Source organism: Gambusia affinis, linkage group LG01 (assembly GCF_019740435.1).
Source record: "Gambusia affinis linkage group LG01, SWU_Gaff_1.0, whole genome shotgun sequence".
Lineage (NCBI taxonomy): Eukaryota > Metazoa > Chordata > Actinopteri > Cyprinodontiformes > Poeciliidae > Gambusia > Gambusia affinis.
Genome location: NC_057868.1, coordinates 20,675,505 through 20,701,912, shown reverse-complemented (window position 1 = coordinate 20,701,912; position 26,408 = coordinate 20,675,505). Strand labels below are relative to the sequence as shown.

Genomic DNA, 26,408 nt, shown 5'->3' with positions numbered 1-26,408 from the left:
CTATTTGGATCAGATCAGTAGCAACAACAGGCAGGACTTTCTTAAAGAAATGTGTGGGTAGAACATCCAGACAGCAAGAACTGGAGCTTAATTGACTTATAATTTCCTCTAGGGTTTTATAATTAAGTAGTTGAAATTGGTTCATTTTTCCTGTATTTGTTTTGTTTGGGTTCAGTGTTGGTACTGACTTTATAGTGGATGTGCAGATTAATCTTCTGATTTTTTGAATTTTCTCTGAAAAGAAACTGGAAAACTGGTTGCAGGCAGCAATAGACTGAAATTCAGGTGGTAACGTGATAGGAGGATTTGTGAGCCTGTCAACTGTTGCAAATAAAGCTCGAGCATTGTTAATGTTTTTGTTTATGACATCTGCAAGTGTAACAAATATACAAAAAAATTAAATCAGGAACGGGTAAACACTTTTTTGTACCGCTCTAAGTGCTTATAGTCTTTCTAACTTGTGCACTCATAAATCTACAGGTCACACAAAGTCACAGAACCTTTTTTAAACCAGAAGGCAGGAAATAGCTCCGCTGTGAATTTTGATTTAAAAGTATGAATCAAGCTCCGCTTCTCTGATGTTATATTGTAGTAACTTAGAGTTCCTCCTTCCCAGTCAAGAAACACACCTATTTTCTTACATATAGGGACTTTGATTTCTTCTTTTGTGTTTTTATGCATGGCTTTGTATCCAGTCTTGGAGCAGAGCAGACTCCAAGACTTGTCATTGCATCCCAGACCACCATCACGGTTCCAGCCTCTACCCACATCTTTATATGCCACAGCAATTCCCACCACACCTTTCCATTCCACTTCCCAGTAACAAAGTCGTTGCAGGCCTTCATCACAAAATACCTGGGTCCTCCTGAACCTTTCATCACTTGTATTTCGCATTTCCAGGTTCTTGACATCATTATCAGTTTCCGCTCTTTTGTTGTTTTCAGCCAGAACAAGCCGTCTGCTTGCTGAGTTCTTATCAAACATAAGATCTGCACCATCTGAAATTGTTCAAGAAGAAAATAAAGTAAGCTTTGTAAAAATTTAATCATTGACAGTTTCAGAATGTGTAGTTTTTACCATAATGAATCCATAAATTTAAATATTAAATCTGCTAAATATGGAGAATTACGAGTCATTAAGTATTTTATGATTTCCTTACATATAAAGTCATTTGTTATATTTAGTATGACTGTTAAATACCCTTCAGATGATGAAGTTCTAACTTTCACTTTCAGATAAACATGATTCATCTTGTAATACAAAAATGTAAAAGTTTTGAGGGAAAAAAACAGCTTACATTTACTCCAACCAGGTTTTAGTCGATGTTCTCCTTCATAGTCAAAGCTGTGCACAGTAAGACAAGAAAGATTCATTTAATTTTAGAAAAAAAATCAGAAAGACTTTAGATAATATTTCATTCCTAGTTTTCATTGTTATGAAAGCTTATTATTATTATGTTATTTGCTACACAGTATGTGTATTAAGTTTAAATCATCAGTTCTTGGACTATAACATTTATTATTGAGCTGAGCTTAGCAAGACAAGTGATGGAGGGATGCATTTTAAATACCTGATTGCTGTGAAAAGACTTTACTCACACATGGTGCAACATTAGATTAAGCTATTTTTCTACAAGTTGCAGTACTGAGTAATGTCTGATTTATTTACTCACTTCACTGTCTCAAGTTTTCTGGTTGGATCCTCAACTATGGCATAGAGAGCCCTCATCCCATTGTCTCCAGGGTGATTGTAACTAAGGTCCAAGTGTTTAAGAGAGGAGTTTATATGGGACTGAATAGCTTCAGCCAGAGAAATGCAGCCTTTCTCTGTCACCTGACATCCTGCCAGCCTGCAAAACAGACACAGTTTTGAATTAGAAATAGAGCTCAGCAAAATTTGACAGTTATATATATATACACATATCCAACATGACATTGACTAATCTTTGAATATAATTTTGTGTAAAACTCAGTTATGGTTTAAATGGTGAATGGCCTGAACTTTCCTAGCACTTTTTCAAGTCCACAGGACCCCAAAGTACTTCATGCCACATTTGGTCATTCACCCATTCACAAACATTCCACAGCGAGCTACTAGATTGTAGCCACGGCCCTCAAAGAATAGAAGTTTATTGTAATTTTGAAGGGTGTGGCCAACAAATAATGAGAGTCCAAAATATGGTGTCTCAAAACATTAGAATATTCCAGCTTATTTTTGATAACAATAACTCATTGATTTACATTTACATCTATTTTTATCAAAAAAACATAAGCTGCAATAGTCTAATGTTTTGAGACACCATATTTTCTTCAAAATTACACTAAGCAAGTTTTATTGAACTTTAGTTTTATCACTCTCAGTACTATTTTCATAGGACTGTTGTATTATGTTGCCACTTTATACAAACAAGAATTGTGAACACATAGAATGGCTTTAGGTCTGGGGACAAAACAGATTATAAACTCAAAATAGTAGCTAACTATAACACTGGTTGATATATTGAAAAACCTACTTGAGAATCTCTAGTTTACAGTTCACATGTTTCAATCCCTCAGCAAGTCGCATCACTCCAGCATCCAGCAAATCATTATGACTCATGTCCAACTCTGTGAGATTTGAGGATGGTTTGGTTAGCACTGATGATGTCAATCCATTGCAAGATTCTTCAGAGAGTTCACACCAACTCAGTCTGTAAAAAGATACAAGAAAACAATCAAGTTAATTTGACAAACAATGTGTGATTTTCTTCTAAAATAATAAAGGATCACAGTAAAGGAACAATGTATGAGTCTTGTTTTAAAACAGGAAAAGACAAGTTATCATGTCTGTGTTGTCAAACTAGACAAAGGCAAAAGCCCTAAATCTCATGTAAAACATTAATGTTTGTTCACAATGAAAAAGTAACATGAATTAATTTTCTGAAGTAGTGAGGTACAGTAGACACTACATGGAAGCAACTTAAAGAGTATTTTTACAATAATATTTTACATCTTTCTCTTGTTGAAGAAGTGAGTATTATGATTGAGTGAGTTTGTTTCGTCAAGGTTCAAACTGATGGAAGTATGGCAATTAAATGAAGGTATTAATTTATGATACCCTAAAAAGTTAAAGGTAATGACACTTTTTATATGAGACAAACCAAATGGATTATTGTGTTATTTCAGAGTGAGATTTTTTTTTCCAAGTAAATGAGACAACTTGACTGAAACCAGGTGGCTTTCAATGCTTTACCAAAGTAAGGACTAGTATTTGTTGTTGTGGCTTCAAATAGTCATTCTATTGAATATCATCTCATGCTTACATTTTGCTTTTGTTGCTATTTGACCTTAACTTTTATAGCGTTGCTGCAGCCCAAATGAAAAAGTGCCTGCTAGTTTAGAGCTCTAGTTATAATGCATTACTGTTGCCACAAAAGAACAACAATGTAAAAAGCAAAAGAAGAGACCTGCTAAAATAGTGTGAGGCCTTGAACTTTTGTATATTTGTGAATAAGTTTTCAAATAAGCAGTGCAACATTTGTATGTTTTGTTTCCTGATGCAATATTTTTAAAGCAGCTTCTGGAAAAGTTATGGACTGTTTTTTGCATCAAAATCCTTAAACACTGAATAAATATGACAAGTTTATAGCTCTACAAAAGACATTTTACACTTTTTATAAAAATACTTACAAAGTAGTTTTTGAGACTTTAACCAGTGGCATCAGTCCCAGAAGAACTTTCTCTGATTTCAGGTATTTCTCAAGATCAAACACTTCAAGGTTTTCATCTGATGTCAGCAGCACAAAGGTTAAAGCTGACCACTGAGAAGCACTGAAAGTTTCAAAAGGTTTTTCTTCTGATTTAAGATAATCTTTGATTTCTTGAACAAGGGTGTCGTCATTCAGCTCATTAAGACAGTAGAAAAGATTAAGGTTTTTCTCTGTGTCACTGTTGTTCTCTCTTATCTTCTTTTTGATGTACTCTGCTGCTTTCTTACTAGTGCCTTTGTGTTTTTCAGTCTCATCAATCAGATCTTGAAGTAGATCCTGATTAGATTCCAGAGAGAGACCCACTAGGAAGCGAAGGAACATGTCCCAGTCCCCATGTTCACTCTCAACAGCCTTGTCCACTGCTTTCTTATAAAACTCTGAGGCTGCTGAGCTAGGTTCTGTGAACACATTTTCTCCTTTGTTATTAAATGAGTAGAAGACATGGAGAGCTGCCATGTACTCTTGAATGCTTTTATGGACAAAACAAAACATATTCTGTGGGTACAGCTCGTGATTTTCTCGTTTGATCTGAGTTAACAACCCAGAGAAAACAGCAGCTTTGGTTACATCAGTCCCACAACTGGTCAAGTCTTCCTCACTAAAGAGAAGGTTTTTCTCCTCTAGTCCTATGAAAGCAAGTTTCCCCAAAGATAGGATTGTTTCATCATTAGTTTTATCACAGAATGTCTCCGTTCCAGAGGTTTCAGAGGTTGACTGATCTGTGTTATATTTTACTTTTGTCTGTCTGCGCTGGAGCAAAAGGAAATGTGTGTACATGTCAGTCAGAGTTTTTGGCAGTCCATCATCTTGATTTCTTTCAACAAAGTCCTCCAAAACCTTTGATGTGATGAAACAGAAAACAGGGATGTGACACATTATGTAAAGAATTCTTGATTTCTTCACATATGACAAGATTTTTTCAGCCACCTTCTTATCACTGAATCGTTTCATGAAATACTTTTCCTTTTGCTCATTATTAAATCCTCTCACTTCTGTCATTCGATCAATGTTTTCTAGAGGAATGTTGTTGGATGCTGCAGGTCGGGAGGTGATCCAGATTTGAGCTTCAGGGAGCAAATTTCCCAGGATGAGATTTGACAACAGACCTTTTATTGAGGTTGGTGTTGTGACATCACTCATTTTATTGATGTTTTTGAACTCAAGATCAAGACGACATTCATCAAAACCATCCAGAACAATCAGAATCTTGTACTTGTCATAGTCAGTTATTTCAGAGGTCCTCATTGCTGGGCAGAACTGATGAATCAGATCTTCTAAACTGTGTTCTTTATTTGCTCTCAGATTTAACTCTCGGAAAGGAAGTGGAAAAATGAAAAAAATGTTTTCTGTTTCTTTGCTCTCTGCCCAGTCAAGTATGTATTTCATTGAGGCAAATGTTTTTCCTATGCCTGCTACTCCGATTGTAAGGACAGTCTTAATGTTTTGATTATTATTTGCAGGTTTAAAGATGTTGCAGTATTTAATAGATGTTTCTTCATTTGTTGTTTTGAAGTTTGCATCCTGAACGTGCATGGCTTCATTTTGAGCTCTGTCCCCTTCTATGATGTAGAGGTCAGTGAAGACGTCGTTGAGAAGAGCTGAGGTCTTCTGTCCATCAATCCCTTCAGACACACTGGTAAACTGATCTTTTAGTTCACTTTTGAGTTTTCTTTGACTTGTGATATCAGGCCTCTCTGAAAAAACAAAATGTAGATAAAAAACAGATTCAATACTTTTGAAACAGTTTTATATTAAATATTATTTTGATATAAATTTAAAAAGACACAATAAAAGACTACTAATCGCAAAATTTGACCTGCTCCTGTGTGACAAAGGAATGTGTTGTAAAAACTAAACTTATGCAATTTTCAGTTTATAGGGGTTTAATGTAGTAAAAATACAAGCACACAGCAGATTAAATCTTAAAACTACAGAGGGTTCTTCAGTTCACTCAAAATCTACTTGGGATCATACATTTTTGTCAAGGAAAGTTCTTGCGGCCATGTGTTGAATTAAAATTATGAGTTGTATATACCAGTGCTTATACATTTTATGGCGCAGACTGTCAGTAAATGCACCAGGAAAGTCTGAGTACCGGATATGAAAAGCGCTCATTCACATTGCGTGAACTGAAAAACATCAGGAGACGTGTTGTAACTCTATATATGTGTATAAGAAGCGTGTCATAAGATTCTACTATTAAAGTGACATCGACTTCTGCATGAAGGAACAGCTCTGCCTTTCACCATCCAACCTTGAAGAAACACCAATCTAAAGCTGTTGGTGCTGAAACTGTCAGCCTAGCTTAGATACAGGTGCTGTAAATACACATCTACATGTACTACATACACATACACTCAATAGTCAATGCGAGAATTGAAAGAGCAATTGGGAACGCAGGTATACATCTCATCAACGTTTTAATTGGTACTTTTAGTGCATGTTGCAATGTCTCTTGCTGAAATGTGGCAACCTATAACCCTCAAATACACCTTGCTCCTCAGAATTTAATTGGGAGAGAACCCACCTTGTTTAACTCTTCTCAGATCTGATGAAGGCTTGGATCCATAAAGTCCAAACTTATCTGCACCCCTTATGGACTTGATCCAGGGTCATGATATCCTCCCAGAGCCCCCTGAAGCTCCACTGACTCATGCAGTTTTGTGCAAATGGATTGAAAAACTCTAGAGATCTAAGTTGATTAAATAAGAACCATTCAAGATAATATGACTTAATTTTAATATAAACATGTAACACATTTAAATAAGTATGAATAAGTAGAGCATTTTTGTCTAACATAGTTAATGATTTAAGTTGCAACACACTAAATAAAATGAATTAAATGTATTTGAGTTACCTTATCCTAATTGCTTTGGGTTCCTTGGATTGTAATCACGTAATAAAATAAACTAAAACAGTTTAGTTACAAAACCTAAATCAATCTATGCAATCAGTTTCCCCAATTCATTTGAGTGAACTTGACTTGCTGGGTTTTACAGTTTACATAGATTTCTTTGAGAATTATATTTTTTTCACATTTGCCTGTTGTGTGAATGTAGCCTTAGTTATTGTTTAATATGTCCTATGTAGAGTGGAATTAATGCTTTTCTAAATATATTTTCTGTGTCTGTCTTGTTTTTTATCAACTTTCTTCACTTTTAATAAATGAAACTTGTCAGTTTCTAAGTTAGTTTTACACCCTGAAGCCTAAGCAGTACACAGTAATTTAATTAAGACGTATTTAGTGTACATACATAGCTCTCTGGAATAGAAAAGATTCATCCTTGATACTCAGTTTGAAAAGTTGCATGGCCAGTTTGTTGATAAATTTTAATATAATTTGATTTTAACTAAAAGTCAAAATTTTGTAATTTTACTGATGACAGTTTAAATATTATAAAATACATTTAGGTTCAATCTAATTGTGTGAAATTTGCATCTGCAGATCTTACCTCGTATTTCTGTCAGTCTGTCAATAATGTCACCAGGGATTTTCTGAGCAGATCGAGGCTGGGAGGTTATCCAAACCTTGGCTTCTGGCAGCAGGTTTCCTTTGATAAGGTTTGTTAGTAACACATTGACTGATGATGGTTCTCTGACATCAGTCAAGATTTCATTGTTTTCAAAGTCTAAACAATGTTGGTATGCATTGAGTCCATCCAATAGAAATACAACATTTAACTGGGAATAGTCAGAGATGATGATATCTTTGGTCTCCTTGAAGAAGTGATTAAGAAGCTCAAACAAACTCATGTTTTTATTTTTTATCGAGTTGAGTTCTGAGAAGTCAATTAGAAACAAAAGTTCTGGAGGTTTTGCCTTGCTAAAGGCATCTTTGATCCAGGTGAAAAATGACCAGTTCTCATTATCCTTTTTAGCCCATTCTTTAATAAATTTTTTCATGTGAAAAGATTTTCCTATACCAGCTCCTCCAATGGTCAGCACTGTTCTAGTTTTCTTTCCTTCCCCGTCTATGAAGATCTCAGAAGGTTGATTCACTTTTGTAAACTCGTTCTGTTTACTTTCTCCTTTTTCAGAGCCATTTTCTCGTTTAATATGTTCTGTTGTTTTCTGGTTTGGATGACTGATTTCATCTTTTTCATCAGTGATTTCTTTCCGAAATCTATTTTTCAGGCATGTCTCCAACTTCTCCCGTTGTTCATAGGTTTCTAATCAGACAAAGTTGTACATGGAGGTAAAATCATATAACTTTTGAATAAAGTCAATAAAAACGTATGTAAGCTAAATGAACAGTAATTTACCTACATGATAAATATTCTTACCTTGACAGAGAACAGTTTTGTTGATGTATTCAGAAGGAATCTTATCCACTCCTTTTGGTTGAGAAATGATCCAAATATGAGCGTCAGGAAGCAGATTTCCTTTGATCAGATTTGTTAGCAGAACATCCATTGATGCTGCTTCATTCAAGTTTTTAACTTCTTTGTTCTTTACAAAGTCAAGAGGAAGTTTGCATTTTTCCAGACCATCAAGAATGAAACATATCTTTTTCTTATCTTTGGAGACAGCATTTTTTTTGTTGAAGAAATCATTCAGCAGAGATTCCATGCTTTTTACTTCATCCTTCTTTGTATTCAACTCAGTGAAATCAAGGGACACTACAGCTTTTATGTGTTCGTTGGATTTTCCTTTTGCCCAGTCGATCATGAACATTTTTGTTTGGAAAGTTTTACCAACACCAGGAACTCCTTTCATCAGTACAGTTCGCACATCAGAGGAAAACAATTTCTTGATGGGAAATGGATCTTTGGGCGTGATTAGGTTCTTTTTCCCACTTTCACATGTCACTATCTCAGAGAGTTTTGGGTCACTTTCATGTTGAACCACCTCCTTGAGAATAACTTTCTTCAGGTATTTTTCTTCCATTGCATCTCCTATTATTGAAAAAATGTGATATGTGAAAAACAGAATTAACAATAATTTAATATTTGAAACACTGTTAAAAACACTATCTTCAGATTTATTGCATCGAAACAATCTCTATTTCTTCCTGACAATAAGTTAAACTCAGCTAAATAACAATAAGATACACTGAACTCACCCAATTAACATGTTTGTTGTGCACCTCCAAATTTTTGTAACTAGCTGTGAAATGAAGTCTAGGCGCAAATTCAAACTGGAAGACTCTCTAGCCCCACATGCATCATCCAGTCGGCGCGTCTCCGTCATCTTCGTTGACCTATAACCACTGGACCAAGCCACGTCACGGCCAATCACCGACCAAGCCCCAGTTGATAACGACTTCCATCCATGGCATCTTCCGCTTTCCAGCTGCGCTCAACTTGTTCATCCGCACGCCTCAGCTTTTTAGTCAGCTATCTCACCAGATCTTTTTCTCCATGACTCCTGGCCCTTCCACCTCTAACTTTCATCATAAAAGCCGCTTAGCCGTGTGTTTGGCCCTTTTTTTTTCTCTCCCTCGCTCCTCAGATGGAAGAGAATTTCTCCCAGCCCCGGCCTCAATCATTCCAAGCAGCTTCTCCCGCCGCTCTCTCGCCTGACTGGGATTCACTGTCTCTTGCTCCACTTACTCCACGGTCCATCTCTGGCAAGATTCTACTGTCTACATCCCTGGGCCATCTTTCTTCACCTCAGGCCCTGGCCGGGCCCGCCAACGTCTTGCCGCACCCTTCTATGCTGCCGTTCCCTCCCAGCTCATCGTTCATAATCTCTCCATTTCACCATCGCCGTTCATCGCACTGCCTTTCCACCGGTTCAGCCACGTCAACAGCCTCTCTCGCTTCTGCATGGCAGCTGTCAGCCCGTCCGTCATCAGCTCATCCCATCGGATTCTCACGCTACGCCCCCCTCGGGCTTTCAGGGTAAGACGTAGCCTTCACATGTCTCATTCAGGGTTTTGAACTAAATGAATGCATAAATAAATTAATAAATAGTAGCATCCCTCTTAGTGGTAACCCAAGGTGGTTCGGCAACCTCTTTTCTACAGTGTCTCGCACTCAGTAGTAGCTTCCGTCATTTACTGTTACCAAGCCCCCAATATATTCCTTCTTGAACTTTATTACGCCCTGCACTGGACTTCCCGCTCCTTTCTCAGTCCCTCTCAAGTCATGCGGCCATATTGATTCGCACAGGGGGATTATTCATTCATAAAAAAACAGCAGACATATGCGCACCGAGCTACAGAAGAGCCGGGCAGTCTAACGGTCACGGGTTGTCATGGTTACCGCATTCATTTCTCTGCTTCACCATCGGCTAACTCGTCGTCAATTAGTGCACTCGCTGTCTTTAACTGCGTGATAATATAGTCATGCTACCATTGACACTAGTGAATGAGATGCGTATTAACAACCCATGAGAGTTAAATGCAATGGGAGAAAAAAAATCACTGACATTTAGTATGCTGCAAAGCCGTTCGCAATCGCACGAGTGGCGATACTGACTCCAAGTAGTAAATTATATCATTAGCTTAATGATATAATTGTCATTAGGCTAATAATGATTGTGCCTCTTGTCTCAGCTGTTAAGGTGACTGCGTTGTAGAGCAGTTGCCAACAGAACGTGGAGCTGACTAATAATCCCTCCGGGCACATCGGTACAAGTCAGCTCAAGTGCTTTCACCAATTGTTAAACAAGTCACTAATTGTTGTTTGTCAAGGGCTATCATCCAATCATTGTTTCTTATCAAATTTTGTTTAGTGTCCTATTCACTACTCATCAAAGGTAACTTTAAATAGAAGGTGATTTAGCATCAATTTAAAATTATATGCATTTTGGTGTTTGACTTACAGTAATTTTCCTTGTTTTATTAAGCATAGATGCTGATTGCCGTTTCATGTTTCATCCCAGATGTGCAGTACAGAGTAAACCAGAAGACCTTAATGGTCTGGCAGTTGCTATTTCATCAGGTCTTTAACAAAGTGTCCCCTTTTCTTAGCTTAAGTTTTTAGGCTTGTCTAAGTCGTTTTCTGGGTATATCCTTGGTCTCAGAAGTTTACTTGCTTCTCCGCCAGGCCTGGCGGTATGGGCAGTCATTGAGGGGCATTGCCCGCTCACAAAGTCAGCAGTGTTCCCCCACCCTCCTGAACTGGAAGCTGATGTTTTCCACCTCAGAATGGTCAATTCTCCGTTATTCCTATATCAATTTGATACTATAGGGGCTCCTGCACTTCCCATATCTGTGTCCCCTGTCACTTTTAAAAACTGTTTAATCCGTTAAAACATCGTAATCTATTTCCCAATCACCCACAAACACAACATGAACGCTGAGACGCTTGCGCTGGGTTTGCACCTGTGCGGCAGCAAAGGAGACCTGCTGCTGCTGTGCAGAGTTGCGCATGTGCGTTAGAATCATGCCAGCAAAATGCAAAGAACTTTGCAGTTTTCCCCCAAACTAACTGACTGAGTTGAGTAATGCTGTCGGATACAGGTAATGACAGCTAAAAGATGACCAGCTAATAATACAGCAATAATACCTGTTAACAAGTAGCCTGCAGGGTACTGAGTTGTTAACTATGTTCAGCTATGTAGATTAATTTTGCCCCCAAAATAAGTCGATGCCCCCTTGTTACACTCGTTTGGAGCCGGGGCTGTTTTCCGCTAACAAGAAAACTGTCCCGTATTCTGACAATTCAAGCTCATGTCCCATCTGGCACTTCTAGGCTTCATCTCTCATCCAAGATTGTCCGAAATTTGCACGCTATTATTTCCCAAGCCATCCCGTCACTTCTAGGTCTATGCAGCCTTTTCTCTAGCTTACCCAGGTTCCCACTCATTTGTTCCAGTTCCACTTCTGAGCCAATCATCATTAGGCACCTACAAGTCATTCTTGTGGGTCCGTCAGCAACAAACTATCAGCACTCGCAAGTTATCCTGAAGCCACAGCCCCTTTTGGAGGAACTGAACCTCCAATGTCATTGCCTGGGTCCAAGTCAAGTTAGTTTGCATGGGATGTTTCAACAAGTGAAAAAGCTTTATCTAATCTATATTTAATATTAAAAAAATTTAAATCTACGCATCAAGTTTACTACCGCCTCATATTCTCAACCCTACACGGGGGTGGAGCCAGCACCTCCTTATCGCTGGGAGTCCAGGATGGCATCTCCTCTCTAATTTTTCTCATTCTAATTCAGCCTGTTGGGCAAGGCCCTTTTGAGGGGGAATCTCCACGCAGCTGGTTCAGTTTTAACCTCCATTTCAGCAGCTCGAGTCCTCAGCATTTTACGAATTCCGTTCCATCTCCATAACCTGTTTCCTGCTCTCCGCTATAAGCAGTCATGTTCGACCCATAAAGCCGAACTTCCACCATTTTTCTTGTGTCATCAACTGCCATTAACCAATTTCATCAGAGTGTTACAGATCTGGTCATTCTAAGTTTTGCTGATAAGCTGTCTCTCTCAGCCTTTGTTCAATCCAATCCATATATTAGACAAAATCACTCATTTCAAACCTTAATCCATGTGTCGTACTGTAATTTTATTTCCAATAGTTTCTGTTTTTCATCCTCCTTTCGAGTCTTAGTTTTTTTTATGCTCATCCATCGTTCCAAGCCCCCGCATTTTTGCGACCTCGAGGCAATAATCTATATATGACATCATTCAACCTTTTAGATTACGTTTAACCAGTCTTCAAGGTATTCTCTCGACCTTACGCCAACAGCTTCGTTGTTCATCTTCAGCATTCTCTTCATATAATTATACATATCTCTTCTCCGTCTTCGTAGCTTCCCTCAGTGCCAGATGAGCACTGGTGACTGGTGGTGGTTGACGGGATGCTGGCCTTCATTTACCAGAATTCAGCCATATTATGCATACCGGGGTCCCCAGCAGGCCATCATCTACCAGGATCCCGTCATTTCACGCATAGCGGCGTCCCCAGCTGGCCTTCATCTACAAGCATTGCACCATTTAATGCCTCGCCAGTTGCCTTCATCTACCAGCATCCCGCCAATCTACGCCTAGCGGCATTCCCAGCCGACTTTCATCCATCAGCTTCCCAATTTTTCTCTATCACAGTAACATCACCTTCTACAATCTCCTTAAGTCCTAGCCTGTAAGCCCTGGGTTAGCTTAGCTCCTCCCGCTTTTTCTCCACTTTCCCTGATGCCAATTCCACGGCCCGGCCTCCTTTTTGGGGGATGACATTCCTAACCAACATCAGGAATGCTCATCCAAGCTTATTCCAGTTCACAGCTTGATGTCCTCAGCTGTGGTCCGAGAGCAAAAGAACTTTAATTCATGTATGTCAATAAAACTTTTTAATCGCTGTCTCTCTCCATCTGAGTCTCTCCAGATTGAAATGAAGCCTCTGCGCAAATTCAAGCTGGAAGACTCTCTAGCCCCATTTGCGTCATCCAATCGGTGCGTCTCGGTCATCGTCGTTGACCTATCAACGCTGGACCATGCCACGTCACGGCCAATCACCGACCAAGCCCCAGTTCATAAGGACCTCCATTCATGGCATTTTCCGCTTTCCAGCTCTGCTCAACCCACCTCTACCCTTCTCCACCTCCGCTTTCCCAGCTCTCGAAGCACACATCATCCATCAACCACCAGTGTTGGGCCCCAGTGGATGACATTCCTAACCAACATCGGGAATGCTCATCCGAGCTTATTGCAATTCACAGCTTGATGTCCTCAGCCAGGGATCGAGAGCCAAAGAACTTTAATTCATGTATGTCAATAAACATTTGTAAATGCTGTCTCTCTCCATCTGAGTCTCTCCATATTCAATTGTGCACCTTTTCACTTAAAAATGGTGTATTTGGAAAGTGCTCTTGCAAAGCTGGTTTACCAGTACTAGCATGTTTGTGATCTTTATAGGAAGGCTATAATTTAGGAGACTACTGGACCAACGTATGCATCAGATATTAAAACTCCACTGCTTGCTCGGCTCAAATACACTCAACTCAAATCTCCAAGAACGACTGCATTATGGGTGAGTTATAGCCAATCTTTTACAGGTTCACATTGAGCACAGTGAGAATATGACAGAAAACAGGATTGTTTCCATTACTTTTAATTGGTTGAATTCCAACATCTTCCGGTACTTAGGTTTCTAATTAAAATGAGTAAATCAAATCAATCCTAATTATTAAGAAACAAATATGGCCCATAAAAAACAAAAAGAGATAACAACCACAAAAACAGTAAAAACCAAATAATTATCCACTCCCATATAAAACTAAGGCGCCAGAGAATCCACAAACCAAAGAACCTCACTGAGCTTTGAACAGGATCGGTCAAAATTGATAGAAAGTTTTAAAATGATGTAAAATCAGAAAACTCCTGCATAAAGTCAACAACAACGATTATTTTGTGTACAAGCTAAGTGTAATTGATTTAGACGGGTATTCTTACCGTGACAGAGGACAGTTTTGTTGATGTATTCAGAAGGAATCTTATTCACTCCTTTTGGTTGAGAAATGATCCAAATATGAGCGTCAGGAAGCAGATTTCCTTTGATCAGATTTGTTAGCAGAACATCCATTGATGCTGCTTCATTCAAGTCTTTAACTTCTTTGTTCTTTACAAAGTCAAGAGAAATGTTTAATTTTTCCAGGCCATCAAGAATGAAACATATCTTTTTCTTGTCATCTTTGGAAACTACAGCATTTCTTTTGTTGAAGAAATCATTCAGCAGAGATTCCATGCTTTTTACTTCATCCTTCTTTGTATTCAACTCAGTGAAATCAAGGGACACTACAGCTTTTATGTGTTCGTTGGATTTTCCATTTGCCCAGTCGATCATGAACATTTTTGTTTGGAAAGTTTTATCAACATCAGGAACTCCTTCCATCAGTACAGTTCGCACATTATTGAGCATATCAGGATGTGTGGAAATCTCAGATTTATTGTTGCTAAATAAATCAATGGGCATGATTAGGTTCTTTTTCCCACTTTCAAACATCACTATCTCAGAGAGTTTTCGGTCACTTTCCTGTTGACCCACCTCCTTAAGAACAACTTTCTTCAGGAATTTTTCTTCCATTGCATCTCCTATTATTGAAAAAATTAGACATGTGAAAAACAGGAAAAACAACAACTTCATATTTGAAACACTGTTAAAAACACTATCTTCAAAATTATTCCATAGAAACAATCTGTATCTCTTCCTGGCAACAAGTTAAACTCAGCTAAATAACAATAAGATGCACTGAACTCACACAGTAAATTAAAATGTTTGTTGTGCACATCCAACGTTTTGTAACTCGCTGTGAATTTTGCACAAGTCCTTTCACTCAAAATGGTGTATTTGGAAAGTGCTCTTGCAAAGCTGGTTTACCAGAACCAGCATGTTTGTGATCTTTATAGGAAGGCTATAATTTTGGAAGAATACTGGACCAACGTATGCATCAGGTATTAAAACTCCACTGCTTGCTCAGCTCAAATACACTAAACTCAAATCTCCAAGAGCGACTGTATTAAGGGTGAGTTATAGCCAATCTTTTACAGGTTCACATTGAGCACAGTGAGGCTTATGTGATTACAAATGTGTTTGTGAACGAAGAATATGCAGCATGTGTGTTTACATCTAGTACATGTTAGCTCCATTTTGATCTGGCATGTTCTTGATTCTGTATCTGAGTGTAACTTGATAAAATAGAATAAAAATATCTTTCATCGTACCACAATGGGCAAATTTCAGTAAAACAGCAGCAAAGTGACAAAGTAATATAAACATTTATAGAGCTGCACATATATAAAAATCTAAAATAGATTAAAACAGAATTAAGAACAACATACAGAATGGGCAAAAATACATCATAAAATGCTATGCAGTAAAAAGACCAACTAATCACAACCAGCAAAATGAATAAAGCTGCAGACATTTAACAAAATCGTAGAAGTAAATAAAATACAAAAACACAATAAAATTTACAGTAGATATATATATTTTGTTACCAAAGAACTGTTAGGATTCAAGTTGGTGTGAGTGCTCTTCTAACAGACGATCTTCGTGGGAGCGTTTCCGGCAGACTGGCGCACCTGCAGCGGATTCCCGCAATCGGCTGCAGGATTCTTAAGAAGCGGTGGAGCAGCTATTCATCGCTCGATGGTCCCACTTGTTGGTCAGAGTCAACTCCAAGTTCTTGCCATTTCTATGATCGTTCAAAGTTAATCTTGTTTCTGTCATCTCGCAGATCTCGATCAGTTGTCTGGATCAAGCCAGGAACCACGCCTATCACAGCGCGCAGCAGCGGCTGCTCTTTGTCACCAGGACTCCTCCGCCTGCCGATCGTGCCCCTGTCACTCTCGCAGAACCTCTGTGCCTCTTGGATCCTTTCCCCTTCCTCAGCAACCCTGCATCAGACGAACTGTAAGCAATACTCTCCATTCCCCTGTCAAGATTCCCTCAACCCGGTTCTCACTAACCTCTCCCTCTCCAAGCAGAACCGGAGCCGCCCAACCGCTGCCGGTTCGAGAGTCAACCTGGATTAGATTTCATTCAACATTTATTGTTAAATAAATAATTTGAATCAAGACTTTTCGGCCTTTGTGGTAGAACCTGCATGTGGGTGAAAAACCTCAAATCCAACATGACAGAACCATCGAGCCATGTTGACCCAGCAGGCTCACACACTAGACCCGGATTAAGTTCAGCAGAACTACTAGCTCGCCACGATGCCATGCTCCGCACTTTATTGGATCAGCAGAGTTTCCAGGGCCAGGTGATGGATCAGTTGAGATCCACAGTCTCAGAACTGTCACACAGACTGGAGCATAACCCTCTGCCTCATGTTACAGCCGGGGCAGCGGCCTCCGCCCCACCACTTGGGGAGGAGCAGTCAACACCTTCAACTTCGGTTGGATCGTCCCGAGGTCGTGAGATTTCCTCCGACACCTGAACATTACTCAGGAGAGATTGGGAAGTGTGGAGGATTCATTCTGCAATGTTCCATTGTATTTTGCAGAGCTCCTGAATCATTCCCAGATGACTCTGCCAAAATAGCATATATGATTGGATTATTGAAAGGAAAAGCCCTCAGATGGGCAGAAGCTAAATTTAGCCTCACATCTCTCTCCCAAACACCTTTTGCCACTTTCTTAAGCGAGTTAAAGCAAACTTTTGGTTATGCAGAGTCCAGTTCAGAAATCACGCATCAGCTTTGGAACCAGAAGCAGGGGTCCCGTTCTGTAGCGGAATTTGCTATTGATTTTCGCACCCTTGCTGCCACATCGGGTTGGAATGATGAAGCTCTAAAAGGGGCATTCATTCAAGCTCTTAATGAAGCCCTTAAAGATGAACTGGTTTGCAGGGACGAACCCGCCAGTTTGGAGGATTTAATAGCTCTGGCTATTAAGATCGATAATAGACTGAGAGGAGGTTCCGGAGAAGAGGGATTTAAACCTGTGCTTTTTTCAGACAAATTCGCACCTGATGTTGCCATGGAAACTACCTCGAATACGCTTCCTCCCGAGGAACCCATGCAGATTGGTCGCACTAGGATTTCTCCCGCAGAGAGACAGCGACGACTAGAAGCGCGTGCCTGCTTCTATTGTGGCCTACCTGGCCATTTTAAACCGCCTGCCCCTTCGGCTAAAAGGGAGAGCCCACCAGTGATAACGGGAGTCCTGGTGGGTGGCTGTTCCAGTTCGATCTCCCGACTTTCTCTTTCTGCTTCCCTTTTCATCAATCAAAGGTCAGTTAACGTCTCAGCTCTAATTGATTCAGGATGTGAGCAGAACCTTATTGATGAAGAACTGGTAAAGAAACTAAATATTCCTACAATTTTTCTCCCCGCACCGATCCAAGTTTCAGCCCTGGATGGAGGAGCCTTGCCTGTCATTTCGCAGCAGACTAAACCCATTGAACTTCTAGTTTCAGGCAATCACCGTGAGATTTTGATTTTTTACGTGTTTCCCTCTCCACAGACCCCGTTGGTTCTGGGCTTCCCCTGGCTGAGACAACACAATCCTCAGCTCAATTGGTATGAGGGCAGAGTGGAGTCATGGAGCAGAACCTGCCACGCAACCTGTTTACAGTCTGCCCAGATGAATCCACCATTTGACAGCACTCAGGAGGACGAGGAGGACAACAACCTGGATCTGTCCAAGATTCCCTCTGATTACCATGATCTGAAATTAGTGTTTAAGAAAAATAAAGCACTCTCGCTTCCCCCCCACCGCCCCTACGACTGCGCTATTGATCTCCTTCCAGGTGCTCCGCTCCCCTCCAGTCGGCTTTATAATATTTCTAAGCCAGAGAGGGAGAGTATGCTGAAATATATTAATGAATCCCGTGCTGCAGGTATCATTCGCCCCTCCACGTCTCCGTTGGGGGCTGGGTTTTTTTTTGTGTCCAAGAAAGATGGTTCTCTCAGACCTTGTATCGATTATAAGTGCCTTAATCAGATCACAGTTAAAAATAAGTATCCTCTTCCCCTTCTCACATCAGCTTTTGAACCAGTACAGGGTGCCACCGTGTTCACTAAATTGGATCTACGAAACGCTTACCATCTGGTGCGCATCCGTGAAGGCGATGAGTGGAAAACTGCCTTTAAAACACCGTTGGGCCATTTTGAATATCTAGTTATGCCCTTCGGTTTGACTAACGCCCCTGCGGTTTTCCAAGCACTGATCAATGACGTCCTGCGAGATTTTCTGGATCACTTTGTGTTTGTTTACCTCGACGACATCTTGATCTTCTCCAAGACCATGAATGAACACAAACAGCATGTCAGGTTGGTCCTACAACGCCTTCTCGAAAATAGTCTGTACGTTAAAGCGGAGAAGTGCGAGTTTCATGTACCTTCCATCTCGTTCCTCGGGTTCATTTTGGAGAGCGGGCAGGTGAAGCCGGATCCGGGGAGGATTCGCGCAGTTTTGGATTGGCCGATCCCATCCTCTCGTAAGCAGCTACAGCGTTTTTTGGGGTTCGCTAATTTTTATAGGAGATTTGTCCGTAATTATAGTCAAACGGCAGCTCCCATGACCAGTCTCACGTCTACGAAGATCCAGTTTTTCTGGACACCGGAAGCAGATGCAGCGTTCACTGCTCTGAAAGAAGTTTGCTAACGCCCCGGTCCTGATCCAGCCAGATTCCACTCAGCAATTCACTTTGGAGGTGGATGCCTCCAATTCAGGGGTGGGGGCGGTTTTATCTCAAAACTCGCCCTCTGATCACAAAATGCACCCGTGCGCTTTTTTTTCTCGCCGACTGTCACCTTCTGAGAAAAACTATGACGTAGGGGACCGTGAGTTGTTGGCTATTAAACTGGCTTTTGAGGAGTGGCGTCACTGGTTGGAGGGGGCTGAGCTTCCGATTGTGGTGTGGACAGATCACAAGAATCTGTCCTACCTGCAGACGGCTAAACGGTTGAATCCTCGACAGTCGAGATGGTCTCTTTTTTTTTCACGGTTCAATTTTATCATTTCTTACAGACCCGGTTCTAAGAATGTGAAACCAGATGCGCTCTCTCGACAATTCTCCTCTGATGATGAGGATCCGCCTGTGGACACCATTGTTCCACGTTCGTGTGTCATGGGGGCCGTTTCCTGGGACATCTCTGACCAGGTCATCAGAGCTCAGCAGTCTGATCCTGATCCAGGTACCGGTCCTCCGGATCGAACTTACGTCCCTTCCTCTGTTCGCTCACGTTTAATACATTGGGCCCACGCTTCTCGTTTTTCTGGCCACCCTGGCACCAGCCGGACCACGGCATTGATCAGGCGTTCCTTCTGGTGGCCATCCCTTCATAAGGACGTGACGGAGTATGTTTCAGCCTGTTCCATCTGTGCTAAAAACAAGTCTAGCCATCAACTTCCCAGTGGTCTCTTGCAGCCCTTGCCTGTTCCTGGTCGTCCGTGGTCCCATATTGCTCTTGATTTTGTTACGGCCTGCCTCCTTCTAAGGGGTTCACGGTCATACTTACGTCGTTGACCGTTCTCCAAGGCCTGTCACCTTGTGCCCCTTAGAAAATTACCTACCGCTACAGAAACTGCCCTTTTGCTCGTTAAACATGTTTTTAGACTCCATGGGATTCCCACAGAAATCCTGTCTGACAGAGGGCCCCAGTTCATCTCCAGGGTGTGGAAGGATTTTTGTGGCGCTCTCGGAGCCAAGGTGTCTTTATCTTCGGGTTTTCATCCTCAGACTAATGGGCAGACTGAGCGTATGAATCAGGAGATGGAATCTATGCTTCGCTGTCTGTGCTCCTCTGACCCCTCCTCGTGGGCCTCCCAGTTGCCCTGGGTGGAGTATGCCCACAACTGCCACGTTTCCTCTGCTTCAGGCTTATCTCCCTTTGAGTGTTCTCTGGGTTATCAGCCTCCTCTCCTTCCTTCAGACGAACCCCGGAATGCCGTCACTTCGGCTCAACACCATATTCGTAAGTGCCAGCGCATTTGGAAGGAAGCTAGTGCAGCTTTGAATCGCACCGCTGCCCAGAACCGCCGCTTATGGATAGGAAAAGAAAACGGGCTCCTGTTTACAGACCAGGTCAGGAGGTTTGGCTGTCAGCCAAAGACATTGTCCTAAAAGCTGCACCCAAGAAACTATCTCCTAGGTATTTGGGACCTTTTGAGATCCAGGCTATTGTGAACCCCTCTGCGGTCAGGCTCAAGCTCCCTCCTTCTCTCAGGGTCCATCCCGTCTTTCATGTGTCCCTGCTTAAGCCTGTGAGATCCAGTCCACTTTACCCTCCGGATAATCCCCCTCCTCCCGTCCGTCATGTTGATGGGGGCCCGGTTTATACCATTAATAAGATACTTGATGTCCGTCGAAGAGGCAGAGGTTTTCAATACCTCGTGGATTGGAAAGGTTACGGCCCTGAAGAACGCTCTTGGATTCCCAGATCATTTATTCTGGACCAGTCGGTTCTGAGGAGATTTCATGCTACCAGGGCTTCAGGTTCACCTGGACCGCCAGGTGGCGGTCATTGAGGGAGGGGTAATGTTAGGATTCAAGTTGGTGTGAGTGCTCTTCTAACAGACGATCTTCGTGGGAGCGTTTCCGGCAGACTGGCGCACCTGCAGCGGATTCCCGCAATCGGCTGCAGGATTCTTAAGAAGCGGTGGAGCAGCTATTCATCGCTCGATGGTCCCACTTGTTGGTCAGAGTCAACTCCAAGTTCTTGCCATTTCTATGATCGTTCAAAGTTAATCTTGTTTCTGTCATCTCGCAGATCTCGATCAGTTGTCTGGATCAAGCCAGGAACCACGCCTATCACAGCGCGCAGCAGCGGCTGCTCTTTGTCACCCGGACTCCTCCGCCTGCCGATCGTGCCCCTGTCACTCTCGCAGAACCTCTGTGCCTCTTGGATCCGTTCCCCTTCCTCAGCAACCCTGCATCAGACGAACTGTAAGCAATACTCTCCATTCCCCTGTCAAGATTCCCTCAACCCGGTTCTCACTAACCTCTCCCTCTCCAAGCAGAACCGGAGCCGCCCAACCGCTGCCGGTTCGAGAGTCAACCTGGATTAGATTTCATTCAACATTTATTGTTAAATAAATAATTTTGAATCAAGACTTTTCGGCCTTTGTGGTAGAACCTGCATGTGGGTGAAAAACCTCAAATCCAACATGACAAGAACATTTAGAAAAAAACACAAATTCTTTGTCATTGTCAATTTGACAAAAGTAATTATTTTCCCTTTCCTTACTTTTAAATGGCTCAGAATTATATATCTTGTTATGAAGCCTAGGCGTAAATTCAAGCTGGAAGACTCTTTTAGCCCCACCTGCATCACCCAGCCGGAGCTTCTGGCTCATCACCGTTGATTGCTCAACGCCGGTCCAAGACTCGTCACGTCCAATCACCGTCCAAGCCCCAGCTGATAAGGACCGCCATCCATGGCGTCGTGCGCTTTCCAGCAGAGCTCAACCCACCTCCACCCCTTCACCTCCACTCGCTCAGCATCAGGCCACATCCTTCATCGCCTCCACCACCAGTGCCGGGTCCCGGGGGGATGACGTTCCTCTCAGCATACGGAATGCTCATCCAAGCCCATCGCAAAGTTTGCGATGATCAATGTCCTTAGCCGGGGCCCAGGCGCCAAAGATTTAAATCATATTGTCATTAAACTTTTCTAATGGTTACCCTTCGTCTGTCTGAGTCTCTACAGATTGAATTATGATACAATGGCGGATTACTTAATTACCATTTACCTGCAAAAACATATTTAATTGCATTTTTTTAAGACTTTTTTAGCTGGTGCTTAAGTATTAGCAATAATGTCTTCCAAGATCACATGTTTTCAAATTTTCTGTCAACCTTTTAAATTTTTTAATACAAAAGCAAAGAGGGTCAATGATGAGCTGCCCAAGCAACCCCGTGTATAAAGATAGTTATGAGACTTTACCAGTTTAATTTAAGGGAGGAAATAACTTAGTCTACTCAGAAGCTGTTTGCTTTACCATGACAATTCTTTTATTTTACAAATAGCGGAAACAGGATTGTTTTCATTACTTTTAATTGGTTGAATTCCAACATCTTCCGGTACTTAGGTTTCTAATTAAAATGAGTAAATCAAATCAATCCTAATTATTAAGAAACAAATATGGCCCATAAAAAACAAAAAGAGATAACAACCACAAAAACAGTAAAAACCAAATAATTATCCACTCCCATATAAAACTAAGGTGCCAGAGAATCCACAAACCAAAGAACCTCACTGAGCTTTGAACAGGATCGGTCAAAATTGATAGAAAGTTCTAAAATGATGTAAAATCAGAAAACTCCTGCATAAAGTCAACAACGATTATTTTGTGTACAAGCTAAGTGTAATTGATTTAGACGGGTATTCTTACCGTGACAGAGGACAGTTTTGTTGATGTATTCAGAAGGAATCTTATTCACTCCTATTGGTTGAGAAATGATCCAAATATGAGCGTCAGGAAGCAGATTTCCTTTGATCAGATTTGTTAGCAGAACATCCATTGATGCTGCTTCATTCAAGTCTTTAACTTCTTTGTTGTTTACAAAGTCAAGAGGAAGTGTGCATTTTTCAAGGCCATCAAGAATGAAACATATCTTTTTCTTGTCATCTTTGGAAACTACAGCATTTCTGTTGTTGAAGAAATCATTCAGCAGAGATTCCATACTTTTTACTTCATCCTTCTTTGTATTCAACTCAGTGAAATCAAGGTCCACTAAAGCTTTTATGTGTTCGTTGGATTTTCCATTTGCCCAGTCGATCATGAACATTTTTGTTTGGAAAGTTTTACCAACATCAGGAACTCCTTTCATCAGTACAGTTCGCACATTATTGAGCATATCAGGATGTGTGGAAATCTCAGATTTATTGTTGGTAAATTAATCAATGGGCATGATTAGGTTCTTTTTCCCACTTTCAAACATCACTATCTCAGAGAAATTTGGGTCACTTTCCTGTTGACCCACCTCCTCAAAAATAACTTTCTTCAGGTATTCTTCTTCTTTGGCATCTCCTATCATTGAAAAATACGTGAATAAGAGGAATAACAATAATTTCATATTTAAAACACTGTTAAAAACACTATCTTCAGAATTATTGCATAGAAAAAATCTGTATCTCTTCCAGACAACTAAATTCAGCTAAATAACAATAAGATGCACTGAACTCACACAGTAAATTAAAATGTTTGTTGTGCACATCCAACGTTTTGTAACTCGCTGTGAATTTTGCACAAGTCCTTTCACTCAAAATGGTGTATTTGGAAGGTGCTCTTGCAAAGCTGGTTTACCAGAACCAGCATGTTTGTGATCTTTATAGGAAGGCTATAATTTTGGAAGAATACTGGACCAACGTATGCATCAGGTATTAAAACTCCACTGCTTGCTCAGCTCAAATACACTAAACTCAAATCTCCAAGAACGACTGTATTAAGGGTGAGTTATAGCCAATCTTTTACAGGTTCACATTGAGCACAGTGAGGCTTATGTGAATGCAAATGTGTTTGTGAACGAAGAATATGCAGCATGTGTGTTTACATCTAGTACATGTTAGCTCCATTTTGATCTGGCATGTTCTTGATTCTGTATCTGAGTGTAACTTGATAAAATAGAATAAAAATATCTTTCATCGTACCACAGTGGGCAAATTTCAGTATAACAGCAGCAAAGTGACAAAGCAATCAAAACATTTCTAGAGTTGCACATATAAAAAAAAAATTAAAGTATATTAAAACAGAATTAAGAATAACATACAGAATGGGCAAAAATACAACTTGAAATAATGCATTATAAAGACCACCTAATCACAACCAGCAAAATGCAGCAAGCTGCAGACATTATTAAGCAAAATAGTAGAAAAAAATACAAAAACACAATAAAATTGACAGTAAATAGATAAATTTTGTACCCTAAGAATATTTAGTTAAAAATACAAATTCTTCTTTTATCATTCTCAATTTTTCTAAATATTTATTTTCCCTTTCCTTACTTTTAAATGGATCAGAATTATATCTTGTTTTATGATACAATGGCGGATTACTTAATCAGGATTAAACTGCAAAAACATATTTAATTGCATTTTTTTTTAGACTTTTTTAGCTGGTGCTTAAGTATTAGCAATAATGTCTTCCAAGATCACATGTTTTCAAATTTTCTGTCAACCTTTAACATTTTTTAATACAAAAACAAAGTGGGTCAATGTTGGGTAAATTGTATTATTGGTATTATCAAATTATTTGTTGTTCATGTAGTCTTATAGTTATATCTTTATAATGCTTTACTTATATGCTTTTACTTCATTTTAATTTTAGTACAAAGAATGTTTCTGTGTATTGAATAACTTTGATTCCTTCCTGAGGCCTTCCTGAGAGAAAGCAGTGACAACCGCTTCCAGCAGAGTTTGCGTCCGGCCGAAACTCTGCTCTCCTTGACCTATTAGATAGCAACAAAGTCATTACCGTGAAGACATACAACTTGTCTGCTCGACGCCGTGCCTGGAACAGAAGAATCTAGTGTGTAGATAACATGTGTCTAGATAGTGATTGTCATTAGCGCTGCAACTATGTGATGATTTGTTTTCCCCGCCCTTTGAGAATTGCAGCGCCCAATGTGATAGGGATCCTAAATGCAATAAAAGAGAGGAGCAGGCATATGTGATTTCAGAGCAGTAGGAGATTGTAACTGAAAGCACATCTCTGTCTGTTCTCCTCGCGAGTACAAAGAATCCATCTCTCTTGTCTTTCTTGTGTTTAATTAATTTTTGTCTTTGATAGGTGTTTGAACCTGACATAAACTTGGTCCTTCGAGCCGGAGGTCAATATACCGGAAGGATTCCAGCAGGTATGGTGGACCCCAGTAAAGACCGTGCGCACGGCAGGTTTCCTAGTGGAAACTTATGAGAACCTGTTCAAGGGCTGGCGCTCGGCCTGCCTGCTGGGATCTGAAGGTTGAAGACTCCGAGGGAAAGACGGAGGGTGAGTGGATTCTTGGTTAAAAAGTGTGGCGAATGACTGGGGGTCATTGCGCGAATAGAAAAAGTGTGGCGAATGACTAGGGGTCATTGCGCGAATAAGAAAACCCTGTGAATTCTAGACCCTAACAGGTAAAAGATAGTGCACAAAATCCGTGAAGGACGAACGAAGTCCTTGCGCAAAATTTCGTGGAAATAGGTGGACGGAGCCTGGTGCGGTCCTGTTGTAAACAAAAAATTAATCCATTAGGTAATAAATAATAATAAATAAAATTGATCTATCAAATTTTATTTGGATAATACATTTCAGAGAAATAAAATTACTCAATAAATCAAATTTTATTTGTAAAAACACGATTCAACATAGAATTAACAATTAAAAATAACGTTAAATTGAGTTCTCACTAAATTATAATTGGAAAAAGGACGGCGGAGTCCTGCGAGAAATAAACGCTAAGTTCCGTGGAAAAGGATGGGAGTCCTGCGAGAAACAGGCGCTTAAATTCCGTGGAAAGTGTGACTGTGAGTGTGATTGGAGGTATAAATACCACTTGGTGTTTTATCTCATATAAAACAGTAGGATTGTAACCAGCAAACCTGTCTTGGATGCAGAGGCAAAGAACCTCCCACTCGAAAGAGTAGAAGTGGAGGTTACCACTACAGGTATTTTTAATTGCTGGCCTACTGAACAGATCTCCAGTTTATAGGATTCCCTAGGAGTCGGAAAAACTGGACCAAATTTTATTTAAAAAAATAAAAAAAAACAAAGTCAAACCCAAAGAAAATGCGCAAAGAAGGGTATGATGATGTTAAATTTTGGTTAGAATTAGCATTAAAAAGAGAAGAGGTACAATTAAATCTTCAGGATTTATTATCTATGGACAGTGTAAGACCAGAAAATAACTCTTTTCATAAATAGTAGACCTGTAGATTTCCTTTGCGACACTGGTGCATGCAGAACAACATGTAGAAAAAACATTCCTGGGGACACGTAACTCTTTGGTACAAGAATATGCCTGGGTCTGATAAGAACTACTAAGACAGACTCAACAAGGTCACTCCAGCTAAGATCACAGTGACTTATCTATACTCGGACACAAAACACACCGCCGTTGTAGCTGTCGCTCTCCCTGATGAATTAAAATCTTTAGACAGAACGTGGACCTCCCCGCACGTGTCTCTGTTTAAACAAAGAGGTGAACAGTGGAAGCAATTAGGTAATCTTGTTGAGGAAGGAGAAGCAGCTACCGATTGGGTGGCTACTTCCTCAAACATAGAAACTAGTGCTTCCACTGGGTTAACTAGAAAAGCATTGTTCTGGACAGCAGGGTGCAAAAC

At 40.5% G+C, this 26,408-nt stretch overlaps 1 protein-coding gene and 2 long non-coding RNA genes across 4 annotated transcripts in view; 2 read left to right on the top strand and 1 right to left on the bottom strand.

Annotated features, from left to right (window-relative positions):
* Positions 1–384: 384 nt before the first annotated feature.
* The window catches only part of LOC122829985, a 52,074-nt gene continuing 26,050 nt past the window's right edge, over positions 385–26,408 (bottom strand). Inside the window, exons 7-15 of one of the 2 annotated variants that reach the window (XM_044114992.1) lie at positions 22,477–23,115; positions 14,086–14,724; positions 8,032–8,643; positions 7,201–7,917; positions 3,669–5,442; positions 2,513–2,689; positions 1,673–1,849; positions 1,298–1,344; positions 385–998 (exon numbers count right to left, since the gene is read on the bottom strand). In XM_044114992.1, the coding sequence (XP_043970927.1) occupies positions 475–998; positions 1,298–1,344; positions 1,673–1,849; positions 2,513–2,689; positions 3,669–5,442; positions 7,201–7,917; positions 8,032–8,643; positions 14,086–14,724; positions 22,477–22,942 (5,133 nt within the window). In that variant the 5' untranslated portion in view covers positions 22,943–23,115 and the 3' untranslated portion in view covers positions 385–474. Of the gene's footprint in view, positions 999–1,297; positions 1,345–1,672; positions 1,850–2,512; positions 2,690–3,668; positions 5,443–7,200; positions 7,918–8,031; positions 8,644–8,810; positions 9,218–14,085; positions 14,725–22,476; positions 23,116–26,408 lie in introns of those variants that run through there. The other variant, XM_044115001.1, reaches the window with a different exon arrangement.
* On the top strand, positions 15,652–16,526 carry LOC122830000. The gene is made up of 3 exons (XR_006370467.1): positions 15,652–15,797; positions 15,870–16,045; positions 16,120–16,526. It is a non-coding gene; the product is annotated as an uncharacterized LOC122830000 (long non-coding RNA).
* On the top strand, positions 20,141–21,195 carry LOC122830006. The gene is made up of 2 exons (XR_006370468.1): positions 20,141–20,780; positions 20,853–21,195. It is a non-coding gene; the product is annotated as an uncharacterized LOC122830006 (long non-coding RNA).